Below are 25,164 nucleotides of genomic sequence, written 5' to 3'. Positions count from 1 at the left end.
TCACTCTGCGTATTACTGCAGATATGGTTGTACGGAATCCCAATGCTTTCCATAAACATCCAGATTCTATAGTTACGATCCACAAGCTGCCCTGCCTTGTCTATTGATCCATATTTATTTATTTATTTGGTTAATTAATAAGTTAATTTTTTATTGAATTGATTCAATTAGTTTTATTAATTAATTGGTTTGTCTAGTTTGTTACGATAATTTAGTAAAGTAATAGCAAGTTACAGTTTTCGAGTTTGGAGACAACAAAACTGTAAAACTGTAATACTCACCAACCAGTCACCTACCTCTGTCCTGTGATGTCACAGCCGATCCTCACAGCCACTTCACCCTGCATGACATTCTTGCTAAATGATATTACCAGCTGGTGAAATTTGCAGCTCCAGTTGCACCAGCTTTATTATTTTACAACACTCACCAGATCATGCTCATGAAGATTCTTTGCTTCATCAGTGGATCAGAATCAAAAAGTGACTTTCAGCATGCTGGACCTCTATACAGAAAGAACCAGCACTTCTTCCCATGATGGCACATGCCCTTCTCCAAGCATTGAGGATAATTTTAACCCCTAAAAATGGGTGGGTGTGAGTTGGGTCGGTTCTTAAAATGCTAAAAATTCTAAACTTAAATTCACCCTGCCTCAAGGAGGTGGGGCAACCCTCCCAAAAGAGGGAGTTTAGTGAAGCTGCGTGCCTCATATTTTAACTTATTTCTAGTTTTAACGCTGTGAAGTGAAGACTGCTGTGCGGAAGAGGCAAGTGCTTTTACAGCACTACTTGTGAGCTAGAAAGAGTAGGGCTGCTCCCCCACCAGGCTCCAAACTAACCTGTTCCTCTCCCCTCAGGGGACCCCCCATGCAATCATCAAACCCTTTCCACAATCATTGCCTGTTGGGGTCATTATCTCACTCTCCAAACCTCATTGTACCGAATATCACCATGCTCCGTCTTCACAGTGGTCTTCACCTGAGAAGCAGGAAACCTACTTATTGCTGGGTTGGAGCATCTTCTGTCGCATTCCATACCTGATAGGGAGCCAAACTTTTCAAAGAGGCTGGCCTCCAGGCAGGGAAGCTACATTTTTAAAAAAAAACATGCATGCTGTGGAGCTAAAAAGGTACACAGCAGTCAACCCACCCAGAAGTCCTCCTCCCGCATCCCTGGAAATCCTGCCCTTTCCAATATCGGGTATAGTCCCTCTTTAAACTTACTGAATATCTCCAAAGTGAGTGTGTGTGTGAATAGGATACTGCTTCAAGTAAACAATGCATTGTTGAGCTGACCATATCAATCCTCAGCTCACATCTTTTTTCTAGGCTTATGACCAAAATTGTCTCTAATTTTTGTTTGCTGTACGTAACCCACTATTTGCATTGCATGATCCCTTGCAGATTGCCTTGATGTTGCATCTGCACGCATCTTCAAGGGAACATTGCATGCACACAGCTTCTTTGTTTTCTGTGTCACAGTCCCAATTGCTGTGTGGCCAGGCACCGAAAAAGCTTAGAGGAAACATTGGTTATCATTGGTTTGCCTAGAAGGCTTTTGCGCATACATAAGTACACATACACAACACCTGGTTATTGGCCAGGTTATTGGCCTACTGGGCAATTTAGGTTTCCTTGATTTTAGATTTGCTTATATATTTTTAATAGCAATGTTGCAAGAAACTAACTGATAAACAAGGGACTTGAGCCAAGATATCATGCCACAATTTAACTAAAGAAGCCCAATTTGGCTAGGTTTAGGACAGAAGGACAGAGCTATAAGCTTTATTTTCCAATTTGCTTTCCATCCTTTTATTAAGTCTGTCAGCTTCAGATCCATTTCAGTAGCAGAGACAGTAAATAATATGATCCTATGTTTCTGCCAATGTAATTGTAACTGAGTTTAAACGATACATTGGAACAGTCCAGACCGGCTGTCTCTTGGTTTATCTGTTGGTCCTTTGGGAAATGCATGACCTGTGATCCACCTAACATCTCCCCATGATAATGGTCACAGTCAAGATATATAAACCAATGTGCAGGGAATCATGTGCAAATCCTAACACTCTGTCATACAATGTGTTGATACAACATCACATCCTCTAGTGCTATGTTTCAAAACATTATTCAAAGAAAGGATATTTTTAATACACAGCAATGGCACCAATAAATATACATAGACTGTCAGATAATTACTGGGGGCAGTATTGAAGCATTTGGCTAAGTTCAGATCTGCACTGAAAACACATGTAAGGCCAACACAGAACACAATGAAGCTTTACAGATTCTATTTCAAAGTGTCCATCATGTAGAGTCCTTATTATCACAGATGGTAATCTCACTGGCTGAATGCCTTATGACCAGCAGTCAATTAAATAAACCACAAGCAGTGCAAAGAGAGTATTATGTGAAAGCTTGAGATGACAGACATTTTTTCTTACAGATAAAGCTGTTTGGTGTTTTTTAAAAGTCTTCTATGAAATCTGCACCATTCTTTGGTAGTCAGCATTACAGTTCCAATTTTGCGAGTTAGACAAAAACAGGTTTACTGGCACTGGCAGATCAGGTTGGGTCACGCCGAGTTTAGCAATGGGAGTCCCTTACCCCAGCTTCAATAGATTTCTGACACATCGGCCTGAATTTTACCCTCGGGGTGCAGCTGAAGTCAGCACGGCCAGAAACAGATGTAAAACCCGCTCCTGGTCAAGATTGCCCTGTGAATGCGATATTACGCAGGGTGGCCAATTAAAGCCCACCCAGCATGAAACGCGATTGCCAGTTGGTTCTTCCATGCACAGGGGTGGGAACACCTCAGGTACTGGGCCCAACGGGGACCCGGTGGGGTGTTCAAAAATGGAAGAGGCTATTCTCTGAAGGCTACCAGGAGTTGTGGGGGAGGCTGAGGGAGCTGTTTTGAAACTATCCAAGAAGTGTCCTGGTGTGTAGTCATGGCCTCAGCACCTGGTGGTCATGGAAGCAGGAGGGCAAGTCAAGTGGGTACTTTGTCCTCCGTTTCTCAGATGAGTGCCTGGAAGTGCTGGTCGAGGAGGTGAATGCCAGATGTCATATCTTAATGTCCAGGGGTGGCAATAGAAGGCCATCCCACCTGACCAAGAAGGTCTGGACAAAGGTCACTGCCAGGTCAGTGGCTTCAGTGCCGTAAAAGGTTCAATGAACTTCTGTGGTCAGCAAGGGTAAGTGTAGAGATGGCATGGACCTGTGTGGAGAACTTTAATTGGGTGCCCATTGCTCAGAATGTTCAGGGGTCTAAGAGTGTGTATGCCAACTGGCACTAAAGCATGCCCTTCCAAAGCTGGGATTCAGCACGACTGGCCTCAATGCATTGCTGGGTGAGATGTGCCACAGTGAAATGGCCCAACTAATACCCGGGTGGGCAGTGGGGTTGCGGGGGGGTAGGGGTACCAGGAAAGGACCTTCAGGGAGACGGAGCAATAATAAGGCTTTCTATTTTTCCCTGCAGTCATAATGCTGTGGAGTGCCACAGAACAAGTGGTGAAGTGCCAAATCTGTGCTTCATCACGAAGCACAAAATCAATGCACTGCAGCTGGAATACCAGCTCGCTCTTCTGGTCATAGTGAGGCGGGGGTCTTGAACTGAACTGTAGTAGCCAGAGAGCCCCTGGAGGCTACAATGCAGATGGCACCATGAAGCAGGTCTCCACTGACTCCTCAGCCTGCCAAGCATGTATAGTGACTATGATGATTGAATGTACTGATCTTTTGCCTTCCTCCCACAGATGCACCATCTTCAGGAGCCATTGGCAACCTCGAGGATCCCTCACTGAGTTCTGAGAAAGACATCACACCTGCACTAGCATCACACCATCTCTCTGAACCAGGCACCAGTGCAGATATTCACGTGTCCGTGCACATTAGTTCTTCGGCTCTGCAGGCAATGCACAGTAGTGAGGGCACATCACACTCGCATGTGAAGCTGGCAGAGGCAGAGAGGTCCCAGGGAGCTGACAATGGGAGCACAACTGGGGACCAGGACCATGCTGTGTCTGAGGCAGATGATGAGCCTCTGGAGTGGTCCATCAGGCAGCAGGTGCTGGATGACCAGTGGGATGCACAGGGAGATCTGGCAAAGATCCATGAGGGTCTGTGTGCCATAGTCTCTGTCATGGAGGAGTCCATGTGAAGCATGAGTTCTGTGTTGACCCTTCAGATGGAGTGCACAGCCTCCTGCAAGGAGAGAGTGGCGATTCTCATGGAGAGGCAGCTTCAGGAGCAGCCTAAGGTTTTCCTGGACCTGTAAGCCCTCACGCTGGCAATGACCTCAAGAGGTCACTGCGAGTGTGAGAAATGGATGAGGCATCTAGTCTCTCTGCTGGGTGCCTGTTCATCAACTGTGAGCAGGGAGGTGCAAACACATCTTACACTGGCAGACAAGCTGCCTATCATCTCTATAGGCTCCCTTCAGGGCACTCTGCCCCTCTGCCAGTGGCACTGCATCAGATGATGCCATGACAACTGAAGAGTGCCCAGCCAAAGGGCTGAATGCACCCTCCCAGGTGGAGCCTGCTCAGGCTCCGGCAGCCAGAGGATGATTGCCAAGGTCATCAGGGTCACCAGGACAGCAGAGTCAGCAGGCAGCCTCCAATGCACTGACAGAGAGGGGGGCACCAAAGCGCAGCACCCGCAGACATAAGTTGAAGGCACCTTATAATGACACGGGTGACATTATTTGCATCAAGTAACTGACATTTGTGTTAGGGATGGACACTTTGTTTTTCTTTGTATGTTCATGTGAAGTAACATAAACATTTATTTGATTTAAATGGGCTGACTTGGCTGGATGGTTTGGATAGGTCCCAGATGCAGCACAGGCTTGTAAAAGTATGGTGTTGTGTGGTGCTGGTGTACTGGATTTGGTTCTCATTTATTGTTAGCAAAGGAGACAATGCCATTGGCTTGATGAGGCATCGATGCCTTGGATGCCTAGCTGAATGTTCGCTGGATCAAAGCATCCCTGGTGTTCCTGCCTCCATGAAAGTTCCTGTCCTCTGCCTCGAAGTCCTCACCCAGCGACTCCTCAGGCTCTTCCTCTGAGCCATCATTTGAGTCATCCTCCCTGGCCTGTTCAGCTGCCTCACTTTCCTCAGCCTCCAGTGGGTCCCACCTTGACAGAGCCAGGTTGTGCAGAGCACATTATGTGACAACTATGAGGAAGACATGGTCTGGAGGATACTGCAAGGCTCCCCCTGATCAATACAGGCAACTGAAGCTCATCTTCAGCAGCCCAATGGTCCTCTCCATCACCACCCTTGTGGAGGAATGACACCTATTGAATCTCTCTTCGGCCTCAGTTCTTGGTGACGGAATGGGATCATCAACCATTTCTTCAAGGGATAGCCCTTGTCACTCAGGAGTCATCTACCACTCAGGCAGGAGCCACGAACAGCCTTGGTACCTGTGAGTGCCACAAGATGTAAGCATTGTGTGAGCTCCCAGGATAATGGACACAAACTTGGAAAATCTGTGTCCTGTGGTCACAGGCGATCTGAACATTCATCGAATGGAACCCCTTTCAGTTTACAAAAGCTCACGACTCACCTGCTGGCACCTTGATGGCCACATGAGTGCAATCTATTACACCCTGGATGCGGGGGAACCCAGCCATTGCAGCGAAGCCTCGTGCTCTCTCCACCTGGCTCGCTTCATCTGTCCAGAAATGGATGCACATGCGAACATATCTAAAGATAGCATGAGTCATGAGCTTGACACAACTGTGTACAGCTGATTGAGAAACGCCTCACAGATCCCCCACTAATCCCTGAAAAGAATCAGAGGCATAGACGTTGAGGGCCACTGTGATCTTCAAAGCCACCAGCATGGAGTGTCTGCCCATGCAGTTGGAGACGATTTCCAGACCTATCATGTGACATATTGCTGGAGCCTCCTGCGGCACTGGACCTTGGAGGTAGTTGGAGGGCTGACTGAACACTCTAGCCGCTGGGTAATGGCACCATTGTCAGCTCCCTGGGACCTCTCTGCCTCTGCCAGCTTCACGTGAGTGTGATGTGCCCTCACTACTGTGCATTGCCTGCAGAGCTGAAGAACTAATGTGCACGGACACGTGAATATCTGCACTAGTGCCTGGTTCAGAGAGATGGTGTGATGCTAGTGCAGGTGTGATGTCTTTCTCAGAACTCAATGAGGGATCCTCGAGATTGCCAATGGCTCCTGACGATGGTGCATCTGTGGGAGGAAGGCAAAAGATCAGTACATTCAATCATCATAGTCATATACATGCTTGGCAGACTGAGGAGTCAGTGGAGACCTGCTGCATGGTGCCATCTGCATTGTAGCCTCAATGGGCTCTCTGGCTACTACAGTTCAGTTTGGCCTGCAGCTTGGAAGTGCAATGTCTGCTAAGGTAATAGATTTTGAAGAACTGCAGGTCTTCACAAAAGGGGAATCTTTGATGGTGGCAGATAACAAAAACTATCATTTATAAAGTGCCATTTCCAGGATAAAATGTCCAAAGGTGTTTCATAGGAATATAATCAAATAAAATATGACATTGAGCAATACAGGGAGTTATTAGGACAGCTGATCAAAAGGTTGGACAAAGCGTAGATTTTAAATGAAGGGAGAGAAGGAGAGAGGTTTAGGGAGGGAACTCCAGAAATTAAGTCCTAGGCAGCTAAAGGGATGGTTTCAATTGTAGAACAATTAAAATCAGGAATGCACAAAAGACTAAGATTGGAGGAGCACAGAGAACTTGGAGGGTTGTAGTGTTGGAGGACGTTACGGCGATGGGAAGGGGAAAGCCATGGGGAGATTTGAAAACAAGGTTGAGAATTTTAAAATCAAGACATTGTCAGACAGGGAGTCAATATATTTCACTGAGCACAGGGGTGTTGGGTAAATTCTATTTGTTATGAGTTAGGATATGGACAACTGAGTTGTGGATGGAGGACTAATTGTTGCTAATATAACAGTGGAGACATATGGGGAACACTGCTCCTTTTGATGCTGAGATGCAACTGCAGGCAATGTATTAAAGGAGGGGAGTCCTATTTGGGGCTGAAGACCATTTTCTAGTAATTTTGCAGGTGCAAGCTGCATGCAGCATGCTTGTCACCTTTGCACATATTTCTTTCATCCCATGAACTTGCATGTGCCTAATTTTCTAACCAGCATCCATTGTCAGCACTGCTCTACAAATAACAGCTAATATAAAAAATTAATTGAGGAAATATCAAATATAACACTGCATTTTCTAACTAACAAAATGGCATCAATTAAAAATAGAAAATATTAGATCCTGCTTGAAAGTAAATCATTCCGGATCTGGTAAATTGCAACTTACATAGATGGAAATTTATTCTCCAAGTTGTCCTCTTGTGCTGTTTTCTTAGTGAACACTTTGTCTTTTTGCTTCTTGTCTGTAATTTCTGGCAACTTCAGCTACAGTGTACAAAGTGGGCACAGTTTTTATTATGAGGAAGTAGACAGCTCACAGTATATCAGCATATTTATTTGCAATGTTGACAAAGGAAACTTATTTAGGGATGAAGATTGGCAGTTCACTAAAAATATTCAAACAGTGTAAAGCTGATCAACAAGGCTAATCAAGTATTGAAATGCATTTGAAGGTCATTTAAAGGTGAAACAAGTGACCCTAACATCGTAAGATCACTGCTATGTAACATGACTAAGACCTTTTTTTTTAATTCATTCAAGGGATGTGGGGCGTCTCTGGTTAGGACAGTATTTATTGCCCATCTCTAACTGCCCTTGAGAAGGTGGTGGTGAGCTGCCTTCTTGAACCGCTGCAGTCCATGTGGTGTAGGTACACCCATTGTGCTGTTAGGGAGAGAGTTCCTGGATTTTGACCCAGCGACAGTGAAGGAACGGTGATATATTTCCAAGTCAGGATGGTGAGTGGCATGGAGGGGAACTTCCAGGTGGTGATGTTCCCTTGTGTCTGCTGCCCTGTCCTTCTAGATGGTAGTGGCTGTGGGTTTGGAAGGTGCTAAGGAGGCTTGGTGTGTTTCTGCAATGCATCTTGTAGATGGTACATACTGCTGCCACTGTGCATCGGCGATGGAGGGAGTGAACATTTATGGATGGGGTGCCAGTCAAGTGGACTGCTTTGTCCTGGGTGGTGTCAAGCTTCATCAGTGTTGTTGTAGCTGCACTCATCCAGGCAAGGGGCGAGTATTACATCACACTCCTGACTTGTGCCTTGTAGATTGTGGACAGGCTTTGAGGTGTCAGGGGTGAGTTACTCTCTGCAGAATTCCCAGCCTCTGACCTGCTCTTGTAGCCACAGTATTTATATGGCTAGTCCAGTTCAGTTTCTGGTCAATGGTAACCCCCAGAAATGTTGATAGCAGGGATTGTAGTATTCTAAGATGTAATATACCTTTAAGACAAATATTGTAATGTAAGGTCACATAATCTTAGTGTCCAATAGCATAGGAGCACGGACTACCTCTATGTGGGAGAGTCTTGAATTAGTCACTGATAAGTGAAGACAAAGTTTTATTTTTTGAGCACGCAAGTATAGTTGTAGAGTTAGTTTGTAAATAAACAGCATGTGTTTATTCTAACAACAACCTTCTGATGTTCTCTGTCTCTGCACTGACTCAGTCACCTCGAAAAAAGTGTGCAACCCGGATCCTTTAGCCCCAAACAAACATTCAGTGATGGTAATGTCATTGAATGCCTAGGGTCGATTCTCTCTTGTTAGAAATAGTCATTACTTGGCACTTGTATGGTGCGAATGTTACTTGCCACTGGTCAGTCCAAGCCTGGATATTGTCCAGGTTTTGCTGCATTTGGTCATGGACTGCTTCAGTATCTGAGGAGTCACGAATGGTGCTGAACATTGTGCAATCAACAGTGAACATCCCCATTTCTGACCTTATGATGGAAGGAAGGTTATTGATAAAGCAGCTGAAGATGGTTGGGCCTAGGGGAACTCCTGTAGTGATGTCCTGGAACTGAGATTATTGACCTCCAACAGCCACAACCATCTTCGTTTGTGCTAGGTATGACTCCAACCAAAGGAGAGCTTTCCCCCTGATTCCCTTTGGCTCCAGTTTTGCTAGCACTCCTTGATGCCACACGACCAAATGCTGCCTTGATGTCAAGGGCAGTCACACTCATCTCACCTCTGGAGTTCAGCTCTTTTGTCCATGTTTGAATCAAAGCTGTGATGAGGTCAGGAGCTGAGTGGCTCTGGTGGAACCCAAACTGAGATCAGTGAGCAGGTTATTGCTAAGCAAGTGCCCCTTAATAGCACTGTTGATGATCCCTTCCATCACTTTACTGATGAGCGAGAGTAGACTGATGGGGCGGTAACTGGCTGGGTTGGATTTGTCCTGCTTTTTGTGTATAGAACATACCTGGGCAATTTTCCACATTGCCAGGTAGATGCCAGTGTTGTAGATAGCATATACACTATCATACCACAGGGCCTGATCACACACTAGTTCTGCACAGGGGTCAGATAGGGACTTCAATTGGCCAGGTTACAGAAGAAAGCTGATGAGCGTACATAACCAACTGCTTGGTGGATTGAAGAATCTGCAGAAAGCCTGCACATTATACTATAGCACATGGAGGAGTCCAGCATCAAATTGGCACAGGGTTTTGTACAAAACTTGAAGCCTATCCTTTCCAATATGGAACAGGTGGTCAACTGCATCAACACACCTGTAGAACCTATTCCGATTCTCCGTCTGATAGCTAATGCACAGCTTGCATTGCAGCACAAAGAGATTCCATCAAATATTAAGTGTGGTAGTGGAAGCGCAGACAGCTGCCTTGCAGGCCCAGGTTTCTGCCATCATAGCTCTGGATATCGCTGCTCAGAAAGGATTACAAAGCATCATAGTTGACCATCAATCTGTTCTCCAACGGATCAATAGCACTGCTGAAGCACCGCCCTGGGAGAGTGGCAGTGCTCCCTGGAATACACATCTGCTGTCCTCTTGAATGGCATTTCTGCTCCCACCCCTGGTACACAGCTGATGGACCCTGAAGACAACCAGGGGTAGCCCTACCTTGGCTGTTTCTGGGAACCCCAGGCACATTTTTGGACTGTACAGCAACTAATTAGTTGCCTTTGGTGCTCCTGTTCCTTTAAAGAGTGGGCGTCCGCCCACAAGAGCTGTGGCCAATCAGAGTGCCAGTTGCTCAGCAGTCTCAGTAGTGCCACCAGGAGTGGTGGCCTGTGTTAGGGCTGTGCCTAGCAGAGTGCATGCCATGGGAAGGCTTCCCTCTCAGTGAGGTAAATGGGGGCACTGGGGCCAGTCAGGCAGGCAAAGGGGTTGGGGATGGAGGTCGGTAAGAGCAGAATCAAAAATCTATCTAAGAAATAGGAGGTGGCCAAGGATAGATATTTCAGGGACTCTGAGCACCACTCAGCTGGACAATAGAGGCAAGGCATTGGAGAAGGATGGTATGTCCAACTGTGCAAAAGCTTAGAAAGAGCTAGAAAAAGATCAGGAGGGTTAGTTCACTATGGTTAGTTATGTAGGATGTCATTTGTGGCTTTCATTTGTGATGCTTCAATGCCGTCATAGCATTATAGAATTATGGAATGATAAGCATAGGCAATCAGCCCAACATACCCTTGCCAGTTATTTATAAGAGCTGTCCAATTAGTCCCATACCCTGTAATTGTTTTCTTTTCAAATATTTACCAAATACCCCTTTTAAGGTCATTGTTGAATCTGCTTCCACCATTCTTTCAGGCAATGCATTCCCAATCTAAACAAATGGGGGGAAAGAGGAGAGTTCAGGTGAAGGGAAATTTAGAAATCCAAAGGGAGAAGTTGAAGAAATAGAACAGTGTAACAATGTGGCTAAAGACATGGGCCAGAATTTTATGGCCCCGTTGCGCCGTGTATCTCCCCAGCGGATGGGGTGAGATATTTAAATCTCCATTCAGTTTGGCGGAACCGTAATATCCCACCAGGCATGAGGGGCCATAAAATCCTAACCATGCACAATGGAACAGGAAGTTCAGAAAGTTTAATGGTAATAATATATCAGCAAGTAAGGTCTACACAGGGAACAGTAGTAAAAAAATTAAATGAAAGACTCTTTATCTGCATCTGCAATAAAATAGATAAACTAGTCACACAAATAGAGATAAATGGTTTAGATCAAATCATCATTACAGAGTAAAAACAGATTTACCTGGAAAAACTCAGCAGGTCTGGCAGCATCGGTGGAGAAGAAAACAGTTGACGTTTCGAGTCCTCATGACCTTTCAACAGAACTGAGTGAATCTTAGGAAAGTGGTGAATATAAGCTGGTTTAAGGTGGTGGTGGTAGTGGGGTGGTGGGGGTGGGGGTGGGGGGGGTGGGGTGCCGGGGGGGATGGGGTGCGGTGGAGAGAAGTGGGGGTTGGGGTGGTGTGGTTGTAGGGACAAGCAGGCAGTGATAGGAGCAGATAATCAAAGTAATATCACAGACAAAAGAACACAGAGGCGTTGAAGGTGGTGATATTATCTAAACGAATGTGCTAATTAAAAATGGCTGGTAGGGCACTCAAGGTACAGCTTTAGTGGGGGTGGGGTGGAAAGGCTAGCAGGGCATAAAAGATTTAAAAATAATGGAAATAGGTAGGAAAAGAAAAATCTATATAATTATTGGAAAAAACAAAAGGAAAGGGGAAGAAACCGAAAAGGGGTGGGGATGGAGGAGGGAGTTCAAGATCTAAAGTTGTTGAATTCAATATTCAGTCCGGAAGGCTGTAAAGTGCCTAGTCGGAAGATGAGGTGCTGTTCCTCCAGTTTGCGTTGGGCTTCACTGGAACAATGCAGCAAGCCAAGGACAGACATGTGGATAAGAGAGCAGGGTGGAGTGTTAAAATGACAAGCGACAGGGAGGTTTGGGTCATTCTTGCGGACAGACCGCAGGTATTCTGCAAAATGGTCGCTCAGTTTACGTTTGGTCTCTCCAATGTAGAGGAGACCACATTGGGAGCAACGAATGCAATAGACTAATATGGGGGAAATGTAAGTGAAATGCTGCTTCACTTGAAAAGAGTGTTTGGGCCCTTGGACGGTGAGGAGAGAGGAAGTGAAGGGGCAGGTGTTGCGTCTTTTGCGTGGGCATGGGGAGGTGCCATAGGTGGGGGTTGAGGAGTAGGGGATGATGGAGGAGTGGACCAGGGTGTCCCGGAGAGAACGATCCCTAAGGAATGCTATCGGGGGGGTGGGTGAAGGGAGATGTGTTTGGTGGTGGCATCATGCTGGAATTGGCAGAAATGGCGGAGGATGATCCTTTGAATGCGGAGGCTGGTGGGGTGATAAATGAGGACAAGGGGGACCCTATCATGTTTCTGGGAGGGAGGAGAAGGCGTGAGGGCAGATGCGCGGGAGATGGGCCGGACACGGTTTAGGGCCCTGTCAATGACCAAGGGTGGAAAACCTCAGTTAAGGAAGAAGGAGGACATGTCAGAGGAACTGCTTTTGAAGGTAGCATCATCAGAACAGATGCGACGGAGGCGAAGGAACTGAGAGAATGGGATGGAGTCCTTACAGGAAGTGGGGTGTGAGGAGCTGTAGTTGAGGTAGCTGTGGGAGTCGGTAGGCTTCTAATGGATATTGGTGGACAGTCTATCACTAGAGATTGAGACAGAGAGGTCAAGGAACGGAAGGGAAGTGTCAGAGATGGACCATGTGAAAATGATGGAGGGGTGGAGAATGGAAGCAAAATTAATAAATTTTTCCAAGTCTCGACGAGAGCATGAAGCAGCACTGAAGTAATCATTGATGTACCGGAGAAAGAGTTGTGGAAGGGGGCCGGAGTAGGGCAGGAACAAGGATTGTTCCACATACCCCATAAAGAGACAGGCATAGCTGGGGCCCATGCAGGTACCCATAGCCACACCTTTTATTTGGAGGAATTGAGAGGAGTTGAAGGGGAAATTGTTCAGTGTGAGAACAAGTTCAACCAGACGGAGGAGGGTAGTGGTGAATGGGGATTGTTTGGGCCTCTGTTTGAGGAAGAAGCTAAGGGCCCTCAGACCATCCTGGTGGGGGATGGAGGTGTAGAGCGATTGGACGTCCATGGTGAAGAAGAAGCGGTTGGGGCCAGGGAACTGGAAATTGTTGATGTGACGTAAGGTGTCAGAGGAATCACAGATGTAGGTGGGAAGGAACTGGACAAGGGGAGAGAGAAGGGAGTCAAGATAACGAGAAATGAGTTCCGTGGGGCAGGAGCAAGCTGACACGATCGGTCTGCCGGGACAGTTCTGTTTGTGGATTTTGGGTAGGAGGTAGACGCGGGCCGTCCGAGGTTGGGCGACTATCAGGTTAGAAGCTGTGGGAGGAAGATCTCCAGAGGAGATGAGGTCAGTGACAGTCCTGGAAACAATGGCTTGATGTTCAGTGGTGGGGGTCATGGTCCAGGGAGAGGTAGGAGGAAGTGTCTGCGAGTTGACGCTCAGCCTCCGCGAGGTAGAGGTCAGTGCACCAGACAACAACAGCACCACCCTTGTCAGCGGGTTTGATGACAATGTTGGGGTTGGACCTGAGAGAACGGAGTGCAGTAAGTTCAGGGAGAGACAGATTAGAATGGGTGAGAGGGCAGAGATATTGAGACGACTAATGTCGCGCCAACAGTTCTCAGTGAAAAGATCAAGAGAAGGTAAGAATCCAGAGGGAAGGGTCCAGGTGGAGGGAGAATATTGGGGGTGGGTAAAAGGATCCATTGAACGGGGAGAGGACTCCTGCCCAAAGAAGTGAGCCTGGAGACGAAGACGGAGGAAGACGAGTTCAGCATCGTCCCAAGCCCGAAATTCATTGAGATGAGGGCGTAAGGGTATGAAGCTAAGTCCTTTGCTGAGCACTGAACGTTCAGCGTCGGAGAGGTGAAGGTCAGGAGGTATAGTGAATACACGGCTGGGGCTGAGATTGGAAGTTGGGGGGGGGGATGGAGGGACAGGCAGGGATGGAGGGTCCGAGATGGGTGTTGGTGTCGATGAGTTGTTGGAGCTTGCGTTCCTTAGCACTTGAGAGAAACAGAAAAAGTTTCTTGTTGAGGCGTCGGATGAGATGAAGAATAAAATGAAACTGGGGGTACGAGCAGCTTTGAAAAAGGGTGCGGCAGTTCTGCTGGAGGGAGAGGTCGAGTGTGATCATATGGCAACGCATGGCACTGAGTGTGGATCTCAGAATGTGACAGGAACAGCAGTCCGAGAAACGTTTTATGTCCCGGATTTACTTGTAATTCGAAAAAAGAGGAATGGAATTTCAGTTGAAATCCACATGGAGTAAGTCGGAGACGGAGACAGTCACTGAGAAAGGAGATATGTGAAAGCGGGTTTTAGTAAACACCAGGAGAGAAATGGAAAGCAATGAAGGTGAACAAGGCAAAAGAGAGATACGGAAATCTTGTCGCAGAGAGGAACAGAACTTCTTCAAGGTAGGCATTCCTTGAAGAGGAGTGACAGTCAATTAAACAAAGAGATAAAACACGTGGATTTCAACTGAAATTCCATCCCTCTTGTTTCGAACCCATCCAGGATTACAGGTATCTCCGGGACATAAAACGTTTCTTGGATTGCTGTTCCCGTCACATTCTGAGATCCACACTCAGTGCCATGCGCCGCCATATGAACACACTCGACCTCTCCCTCCAGCAGCACCGCCGCACCCTTTCTCAAAGCTGCGCGTGCCCCCAGTTTCATTTTATTCTTCGTCTCATCCGATGCCTCAACAAGAAACTTTTTCTCTTTCTCTCAAGTGCTAAGGAACACAAGCTCCAACAACTCATCGACACCAACATTCATCTAGGACACTCCACCACTGCCTGTCCCTCCGTCCCCACCCCAACTTCCAATCCCAGCCTGGGCCATGTATTCACTATACCCCCTGACCTTCACTTCTCCGACGCTGAACGTTCAGAGCTCAGCAAAGGACTTAGTTTCATACCCTTACGCCCTCATCTCAATGAATTTCGGGCTCGGGACGATGCTGAACTCTTCTTCCGCCGTCTTCGTCTCCATGCTCACTTCTTTGGGCAGGAGTCCTCTCCCCGTTCAACGGATCCTTTTACCCACCCCCAATATTCTCCCTCCACCTGGACCCCTCCCTCTGGATTCTTACCTTCTCTTGATCTTTTCATTAAGAACTGTCAGCGCGACATTAGTCGTCTCAAATTCTCTGCCCTCTCACCCATTCTAATCTGTCTCTCTCTGAACTTACTGCACTCCGTTCTCTCAGGTCCAACCCCAACATTGTCATCAAACCCGCTGACAAGGGTGGTGTTGTTGTCTGGTGCACTGACCTCTACCTCGTGGACGCTGAGCGTCAACTCGCAGACACTTCCTCCTACCTCTCCCTGGACCATGACCCCATCACTAAACATCAAGCCATTGTTTCCAGGACTGTCACTGACCTCATCTCCTCTGGAGATCTTCCTCCCACAGCTTCCAACCTGGTAGTCGTCCAACCTCGGACGGCGTGCGTCTACCTCCTACCTAAAATCCACAAACAGAACTGTCCCGGTAGACCGATCGTGTCAGCTTGCTCCTGCCCCACGGAACTCATTTCTCATGACCTTGACTCCCCTCTCTCTCCCCTTGTCCAGTTCCTTCCCACCTACATCCGTGATTCCTCTGACATCTTACGTCACATCAACAATTTCCAGTTCCCTGGCCCCAACCACTTCCTCTTCACCATGGATGTCCAATCCCTCTACACCTCCATCCCCCACCAGGATGGTCTGAGGGCCCTTAGCTTCTTCCTCAAACAGAGGCCCAAACAATCTCCATCCACCACTACTCTCCTCCGTCTGGCTGAACTTGTTCTCACACTGAACAATTTCTCCTTCAACTCCTCTCACTTCCTCCAAATAAAAGGTATGGCTATGGGTACCCACATGGGCCCCAGCTATGCCTGTCTCTTAATGGGGTATGTGGAACATTCCTTCTTCCTGTCCTACTCCAGCCCCCTTCCACAACTATTTCTCCGGTACATCGATGATTACTTCGGTGTGCTTCATGCTCTCGTCGAGACTTGGAAAAATTTATTAATTTTGCTTCCAATCTCCACCCCTCCATCATTTTTACATGGTCCATCTCTGACACTTCCCTTCCCTTCCTTGACCTCGTGTCTCAACCTCTGGTGATAGGCTGTCCACCAATATCCATTACAAACCTACCGACTCCCACAGCTACCTCAACTACAGCTCCTCACACCCCGCTTCCTGTAAGGACTCCATTCCATTCTCTCAGTTCCTTCGCCTCTGTCGCATCTGTTCTGATGATGCTACCTTCAAAAACAGTTCCTCTGACATGTCCTCCTTCTTCCTTAACCGAGGTTTTCCACCCACGGTCATTGACAGGGCCCTCAACCATGTCCGGCTCATCTCCCGCACATCCGCCCTCACGCCTTCTCCTCCCTCCCAGAAACATGATAGGGTCCCCCTTGTCCTCACTTATCACCCCACCAGCCTCCGCATTCAAAGGATCATCCTCCGCCATTTCCGCCAACTCCAGCATGATGCCACCACCAAACACATCTTCCCTTCACCCCCCCGGCGTCATTCCTTAGGGATCGTTCCCTCCGGGACACCCTGGTCCACTCCTCCATCACCCCCTACTCCTCAACCCCCACCTATGGCACCTCCCCATGCCCACACAAAAGATGCAACACCTGCCCCTTCACTTCCTCTCTCCTCACCGTCCAAGGGCCCAAACACTCCTTTCAAGTGAAGCAGCATTTCACTTGCATTTCCCCCAACTTAGTCTACTGCATTCGTTGCTCCCAATGCGGTCTCCTCTACATCGGAGAGACCAAACGTAAACTGGGCGACCACTTTGCAGAACATCTGCGGTCTGTCCGCAAGAATGACCCAAACCTCCCTGTCACTTGCCATTTTAACACTCCACCTTGCTCTCTTGTCCACATGTCTGTCCTTGGCTTGCTGCATTGTTCCAGTGAAGCCCAACGCAAACTGGAGGAACAGCACCTCATCTTCCGACTAGGCACTTTACAGCCTTCCGGACTGAATATTGAATTCAACAACTTTAGATCTTGAACTCCCTCCTCCATCCCCACCCCTTTTCTGTTTCTTCCCCCTTCCTTTTGTTTTTTCCAATAATTTATATAGGTTTTTCTTTTCCCACCTATTTCCATTATTTTTAAATCTTTTATGCCCTGCTAGCCTTTCCACCCCACCCCCACTAGAGCTGTACCTTGAGTGCCCTACCATCCATTCTTAATTAGCACATTCGTTTAGATAATATCACCACCTTCAACACCTCTGTGTTCTTTTGTTCTTTTGTCTGTGACATCTTTTGATTATCTGCTCCTATCACTACACGCTTGTCCCTACAACCACACCAGCACCCACCCCCTGACTTCTCTCCCCACCGCCCCCCCCACCCCCCCCCGCAACCTTAAACCAGCTTATATATCATCCCTTTCTTAACATTCACTCAGTTCTGTTGAAGGGTCATGAGGACTCAAAACGTCAACTCTTTTCTTCTCCACCGATGCTGCCAGACCTGCTGAGTTTTCCCATGAGTTTTGGATTTCCAGCATCCGCAGTTTTTTGTTTTTTTACATCATTACAGAGTCATGGGCAGGATTTTCCCCCTATTGCTTTAAGTGCGGAAACAGGCATGAAAAATGGCATTGTACCCGACATAATTTCGCGCTGTATCGTCTGCTCCCGGCCTCATTAATTATGTGCACGTGTGAAGCATGCCGGGTTGCTGGCAGACGGCCGAGGATTTGCCCGTCCCGTTGTCAGCTCACTGCTTCCTTACTCTGGGCATCAGATTTAAAGTGCAGGTATACACAGCCCTCCCAATGTCAGCAGTCCAGGACTGCTCCACTGAAGACATAGGACCAAAACCCCAGAAGATGGCAGCCCCCAAATTCAGTGACACCTCACTGGAGCACCAGCGAGGCCCACCACCATTTCCTCTACCTCCGCTCTGGCCGCACAAGGTCCAGCAAGGTGACCAATCCAGCTTGATAGGCGGTGGCAGCAGTGGTCAGTGCTAATGTAGTCCAGAAGAGGTTAGCCACCCAGTGCAGGAAGAAGATGAACGATCTCATCCATTCCACCAGGGCAAGTCAACCATCTCATCACTCTCAACTCACACACTCAAAAAGCCTACCACACATTCGCTGGCATCTCACTCACTGCCAGCTCAAGGGGCATCACCACTCTGTCTCACACACACCCTCACATCTCCACCTGGACTCATGTACTTTGGAAATTGCATCCTCATCCTGTCAATGGCTCCCCTCGCCATCCACACATGCCAGGCATCCTTATCATTTGCCCTAGCATGCATCTTGCTCATACTCTCCATCTGTCTTGATGCAGTACAAGCTCACACACAATAAAAGGGAGCAGTTCCAGACCTGCGGTGGAGGGCCTGACATCAAGGTCCTCACAGAGTTTGAGAATCGAGCATCAAGTTGGCTGGACAGGACATTGACTATTCCTGCGTCGATGGTGATGTGGTGCACACCCAAGTGAAGATCCTGCACCAGCTCATCCCTCAGACAACTATACTGTGAGTGCTTCGTCCAGTTTTAGAGTCACCTGCCATGCACTAATTATCTCTCCTTTCTCTCATAGGCACCTCTGGAAAGTGCCCAACGGTATCTACAAGCCTCATTTCCAGTCCTGAGGCCACCTGGGATAAGGAACGAGAGGACTGCTCCATAGAAGACCCATCACTCTCCGCCAGCGCAAAGACACACAACTTGGTGCAACCTTGTTCTAGAGCAGGCTTGGGGTCACGATCTGGTGAGGACAGTGCACAATCTGGTCTGCAGCAGGTGGAGGCAGAGACGGCCAAGGTCGTCAGTATACAGGGAACTGCTGGAGGCCATGATTCTACTGAATCCAAGTCAGATGATGAGCCTCAGGACTCGGTCCTAAATCAGTTGCTGAAGTTGCGACAGTCAAGGGAATATCAGAAAGGAATGTCAGCTGCATTCCTCAGATTGCAAGTTACGATGGAGGAGTCCATCCGCCTTCAGTCTGAGGTAATAGTGCTGGCATGCCAACGCACCGAGATCAACACCAGCAGGCTGGAGGCCTCTGTGGAGAACTTGGTCCAGGACATCGGTCTTGCACTGATATAGGAGTAGCACTCCATTGCTGTCACCTTTGATGGCATTCATCAGTGGCTACACAGGAGATGGGTGGTGGCGGGCACCCAGTTCTCACTCCAGCTGCCCCTTCTCCTCAAGGAGGCAGCCAGGGACCCTCAGGCACCCATAGGGAGGAACAGCAGCTCGGCATCACAGCCAAGAGCAGCCAGGTGACTCCTGGACTCTCTGTCCGATCCAAATCTCCTATTCCTGTGATCCCATTACTTCCAGCTCCATAGACCGAGGAGGGTGCACCTGCCCTACAGCAGGATACCTAAAGCAGGCAGGGGGCCTTCAGATCTTGGCCCTCCAGAGATCATCACAGACAACAGGGCACAGCGTTAGCAGGCTGCCTCCACATCCGCTATGGATGTAGGGGAAGCACCAAGACATAGAAGTAGGGTTAGGAAAGTTAAAAAGATTTAGGAACACAGCGGTGGCAAGGGTGTTCATAGCATGTATGTAATGTACACAGATGTAAATAGAATCACAGCCATTAACATTTCCTCTTTTGTATGCCTCCTTTTTATGATGAGCTGTGTTACTGTCTATCAGGTGTGATACCACGGTCCCTCCCCCAACTGATCGCACATGTCGCTAACATGGGCTCCTCATCTATGTAGTGTGCTTCCATATCACCACAGTGCATGTCCCTTTTGCACGTCATTCTCGACATCAGTGATGTCTCAATCTTAAGGTTAAGCATGTGGAATAAGCTTTGTTCACATGCTTTGCAGGGTCAGGTCATCTTTATCCTTGGCTATGTAAGATTTCGTGTGCGTTTTTGAATGGTGAAGGTGCAGTGTCTAAGGAAATGTGTTCACACAGGGAGAACGGTGATATATAGTGCCAACCCATATGCTGTCTGTCTCTTGGCAGGGTTTTCATACCACGAATCCATACTCAGAACATGTGTGCGCCGCTGTCAGGCATCCGTGTTTCAGAGTGTACATCTGATAAGCTCACCAACAAATGGGGGCACCTTGCCACCTGAAAGTGATGAAGCTCGGTTCCTCTCAGTCACATTATAGTCCTGACGCTCAAACTTCCAACCTTGAGCGTCTCTCCCTGCAGTTGTATGTCTTGCAGGGACAAGGCTCTCGTCACAAACTAAGGATGCAGCGTTGTGTGTCCCCTCACCTGAGCATTCACTGAGGTCACTGATACTAATCCCAAATGGTGATTTCCGGCATGCAATAGAGGTTTTGAGCATGCTCTGGAAGCGCACATAGTTGCTTTAGACAATGTGGAGGGGAGCAATGGGATAGGAGCGAGGATGTACTGAAGCTGAAGTATATTTTTTATTAGCAATGATGTGTGCCCTTGAAGGATTTATGGTGTGTGTGCTTTGTGGACTTGGCAAGGGCGAGGGGGGGCCATGAAGGCACAATGTCAACGTTAAAGAGGAGGCGCATTTTAATGTCTGGCAGGCAAGTGTTTGACGTCTTTATGCTCAGGTGATCTGCATTCATTTAGGCTGAGGGGAAATGCAGCCCAGGATCCTTAACTGAGAGTGCCGGATGTCAGTGTGATTTGGAAGAATGCACCACAGACAACTGAGTCATCTCTAAATGGATTCACAGCAGCAGAACGTCATTGGCTGCCTTTTCCTAAGTGTGAATTTTATGCTTCACCATCGCTGTTGCACAAAATGCGTATTCCATTGCTTGAGATAGATCTCCTTGAGGAGCCTTGTCACATTGAAGGCGTACAGCTATAAGAACACTGAGGATCATGCAACAGCTTCTGACTCATGTAGGGTGTCATTGCGAATGTGATGCTGGAGAGATGCTTGAAGAGGCAGCACCTTCTGACGTTTGATGTCACAAAGCCTTCCTTCAGTTAGCACCTCATCTCAGCAAGGGCACTTGCTGCCAAGGGTTCATCGTTTTTCAAAGGATTAGGACAATGTGAGCCTGATGTGTAACTATTCACTCTCATATTCAATTGCATTGGCAAAATGAGAAGAATTGCAACACCGGTGCTCGTGCTAGCCCATGATGGAGGTCTTTTGTCCAAGAGGGTACTGAGTACAATTTGTCATTCTCCTAATGGAATCTTGTAACTATCAGGGTGTCTCACGCATGGGCCTGCCTCGTCTGGCCCATGCTATGGCCTCTTACCCTGCAGCCTCGGCTTCCTCAAACTCGACACCCTCATTCCCTGAGAGGTCCTCCTCATCGGAGGAGATATGCAGCTGCTCCATCTTGTCACCTGGCAAGTCCTTCCCACTTTGCAGCGCTAGGTTGTGCAGCATGCAGCAAGCCACGATGATTCGTGAGGCCCTTTAGGGACTGTACTGGGATGCTCCTCCAGATCGGAATCACATGTTTAGGATCTTTGTAGTGTGTTCCACCAATGCTCGGCTAGCAGCATGAGCCTCCTTGTACCTTCTCTCTTCAGGAGTCCGAGGCCGTTGAATGCACATCAGCAGCCACTTCCTTTGCGAGTATCTTTTGTCACTGAGGAGCCAGCCCTAGATCCTTTGTGGTCCCTCGAAGATGTCTGGAATCTGCCATCTACTCAAGATGTATGAGTCGTGGATGTTTCCTGGGCATCTGGTGCAAACTTGCATGGTCAGTTTCTTGTGGTCGCAAACTAGCTGTATATTGAGAGAGTTGTACCTTTTGGGTTTATGTATTGCAGTACCTGTTGCCAAGGAGCTTTTACAGCTACATGAGTGCAGCCAATGGAACCCTGCATCTATGGGAATTTGGCAATCTCAGCAAAGCCTAGTGCTTGGGGTTCCTGGCTTGCTTGATTTCTGTCAAAGTTGACGTAATTGTGGGCCTTGGCAAAAGGGGTGTCTGTGAGCTCATGAATCCGTTTGTGCATGGAAGCTTGAGAGATCCCACAAAGGTCTCCAAGGAGTCCTGGATGGAGCTACTGACACAGAAGTTCAGAGCAGCTGTTGCTTTCAGAGCCACTGGCAATGAATGCCCTCCCAGTTCCCATGCGTCAATTCCCAGAGAATATGGAAAATGTAAGCCACCAAATCCCTGAACATGTGGAGGCATAGGTGACACTGATTCTCATTCATCTGTAATAAGACATGCTTGCGAGCCAGCCACACATGACGTGTCTGTTAGCCTCAACCCCTGCATCCGGAGGAGGCCTTGGTCATGAGGGTATGGGAGATCCAGTTGCCTTCATAGCAATCTTCTCCTCTTCTCTCCTGCCTGTAAACGATAATGCAAGCAGTGATAAATCCAGTCTCCATCTTCCTGATGGTCTCCTCTCTGCAGTATTAATGGGAAAGAGACAAATGTCAGCATTCATCTCCAAAGGTCCTCTTTCTCTCCATGATACGTCAGTGAATGTGGGTTCAAGGACTTTGTTCCCACGTCAGAGAGTATTCACCCCTGAAATGATGGCCAGCACGTGGTGCATATCAAGGTCCTGCCCATCCCCCTCAACATGACCATCTGCTATGACATTGCTTTGGCCAGGCACTTGGAAGTGCTGTTTTCAGCTCAAGCACTGGGAACCTCATTCACTATGCTCTTATACTACACTCTTAGCAGTGGCGGATTTCCAGTTAGTGGGGCTCTGTGCTCAGCTTCATTTTTGGACGCTGCTCCCCACACTCCCCACCCCCAGATCCCAAAAGGCAACGCCAAGAAATACACAAATTGATCAGTGCTTCTTCACTTGTAAAAACATGCCTGTATGAATAATTGCCTTGTTGAAATTCAAGCTTATCTCTTGTCTGAATGATGGTAAAGATGGTAAATCTTGTGACGCGAGGCGAGCAAAGATGGAACTGGCTGACGAGAAAAGCCAATAGCCAAGGGCAGATTATACATAGAGAGAGGGAGAGAGAGAGAGTGTCTGCAGGTGGGAGAGGGAAGCTGACCAGATGCCCACTCAAACATCAATATGTCAGTCTGTTGGTATAATTTTGTTCAGAGACAGAGACAGCAGACTGGAGCTCTGCTCCAGTGCCAACAGTTCACTGAGGCAAAGCAGCACTGGCATCATATCTGTTAACTAGGAGGCCTGAGAAACATTGCACTTTACTGAGATCTCGTCACTCAATAGAAAATCTCCTAATAGTGTCATTCAGTGGAAGAGTATGAGCTGATGTTGTGGTTTCAGGCAGGCCCGTGTTACAATCATTTAAATTAAAATCAAATTAAAACTCAGCTCGAGGTCAATATTTCAACCTCTGACTAAACTGGCCAAGGTTTTAGTGAAACTCCTCTCCCCATCTAAACTTGCTGACTATTAAGAGACAATGGGAATGTGTGGAGTGAGGCTTCAGGGCTGTCCAGCATTTTCCCTCCAACATCCAACCACGGTCTGTTTTCCAATACAATTTCTGGTGTCTCTCTACGCTGGACACGATGTCTGGAGTGAGAGTCGAGGAATGATTCTGAAGATGTGACTATGAAACTAGCTGATAGAATGTAGCCCAGAACAGTTACAGGCAAATCTGTCTCTATGTATTTCCTGTCATTGAGTCTAACTTGGCATTACTGAGGTAAGAAGCCAACCATAAGCATGTGTGTGGACTACAATTCCTCCTGTCCCACCATGGTGGGCTGGTACTTTTAAAACCACCTCATAGCCATACCAAAGTTTAAAGACTTGCAATTACATAGCACCTTTCATGATCACTAGAAGTCCCAAAGCTGACAGACAATGAAGTACTTTTGAAGCGGGAAAGTGGGAAATGCCACAGCCAGTTTGCACGCAGTAAGCTCCATAAACAATGTGATAATGACCAGAATCTGTTTTGTGTGATGTTAACTGAGGGATAAATATTGGCCAGGACACCAAGGGTAATTCACTTGCTCTTCTTCAAAATAGCCTTATGGGATCTTTTACATCGAAAGGTGGCACCTCTGACAGGTCAGCACTCCCCTGGAATGTCCGTCTGGACAGGAGTGGGACTTGAACACAGAGGTCAGATTACTTGCACCAGAGCCACCATTGATATCTTTAACCTGTGGCCCTGGCTATTCATTCAAACAACCAGTGAGTGAGCTCCCTACTTGCAATGACGATCACAGGCTGAGGGGAGCAGACGGATTTCACTATTATTGGGTAAAGCGAGTTGCCTCACCGTGTGCCCCTAGCAGTCTGCTCTAGGCTTGTTAGCAAGTGGCAGGCCTTGTACCGGAGAGAGTGTTTGTGGGAGGATGTCTGCCTAACTGCCTCTGTGCTGACTGTGATCAGCCAGAGATTACTGCACCACACTAGCTTGCCTTTAGTGAATGATTGGGTATACAGGGCTACCTGTTCAGCTCTGTGACTCCAGGCACAACTTTGCTATGATAGTGAAAAAAAAAGCTCCAATCCCCATGAGACTCACGTGTACTGGAGGCTGCTTACATCCCTTGCTCTGTCTAAGCTGCCTCTCCAAAACAAGACAGGATGGGAAGGACATCAGATATAACATTAAAAAATAACATGGATAAAGACAATTCATCAGCCTAATGAATATATATGTATCAACATTTCTTAAATGTGTCACTGCACCCGAGGATGTGACACCAGGAATGATTGATTATGAATCAATAGTTCTTCAGTTGATAATTCCAGATATGGGTTTTCACGTGGTCAGTTCTGTGAATCAGGTAGCTGTCTGGGTATCATAGTAAAGTCCTCTGACTGTTTTTGGGTCATGTTTCCCAACACAACATAAGAAGTGAAGCAAGACTGTAATTCCCGCAACTTTCTTCGCCAAACACAGACCAGCCACTGCTCATGAATGCTGCAAAGAATGGTTTCCCTTTTAATGGAACTGTGTTAAACATTTGCCAATAAAACATTGTGCATTAAAGCCATTGCTTTTTGATTTACATTTAATTTTCAACCATTAATAAATACTCCAAGTCTGTTTGGAAATCCATTTGTGTAACACACATATTGCCCAGTTCTGTCTTTATTTTCTCTGCAGTGATAAATATTGCCTCAAATTTCAATTAACCAACGACTCAGTTTAAATTTGAGGGGCAATGGGATGAGTGGATCGAGTGTACAAGGTGTCCCACTGAGCTTAATATATAGATAATATATACATAAAAACCCAAGCGGTGGGGT

The 25,164-nt window shown here is 47.4% G+C and overlaps 1 protein-coding gene across 1 annotated transcript in view; it reads right to left on the bottom strand.

Moving 5' to 3' along the window:
* Positions 1-25,164, bottom strand: part of LOC121276541 (uncharacterized protein C7orf57 homolog) — a 148,408-nt gene that overhangs the window by 63,101 nt on the left and 60,143 nt on the right. The window contains exon 5 of the mRNA XM_041185077.1: positions 7,335-7,432. Within this exon, the coding sequence (XP_041041011.1) occupies positions 7,335-7,432 (98 nt within the window). The remainder of the gene's footprint in view (positions 1-7,334; positions 7,433-25,164) is intronic.

This window comes from Carcharodon carcharias, chromosome 3 (assembly GCF_017639515.1).
Source record: "Carcharodon carcharias isolate sCarCar2 chromosome 3, sCarCar2.pri, whole genome shotgun sequence".
NCBI classification, from domain to species: Eukaryota; Metazoa; Chordata; class Chondrichthyes; order Lamniformes; family Lamnidae; genus Carcharodon; species Carcharodon carcharias.
This window is presented reverse-complemented; position numbering and strand designations above follow the sequence as displayed.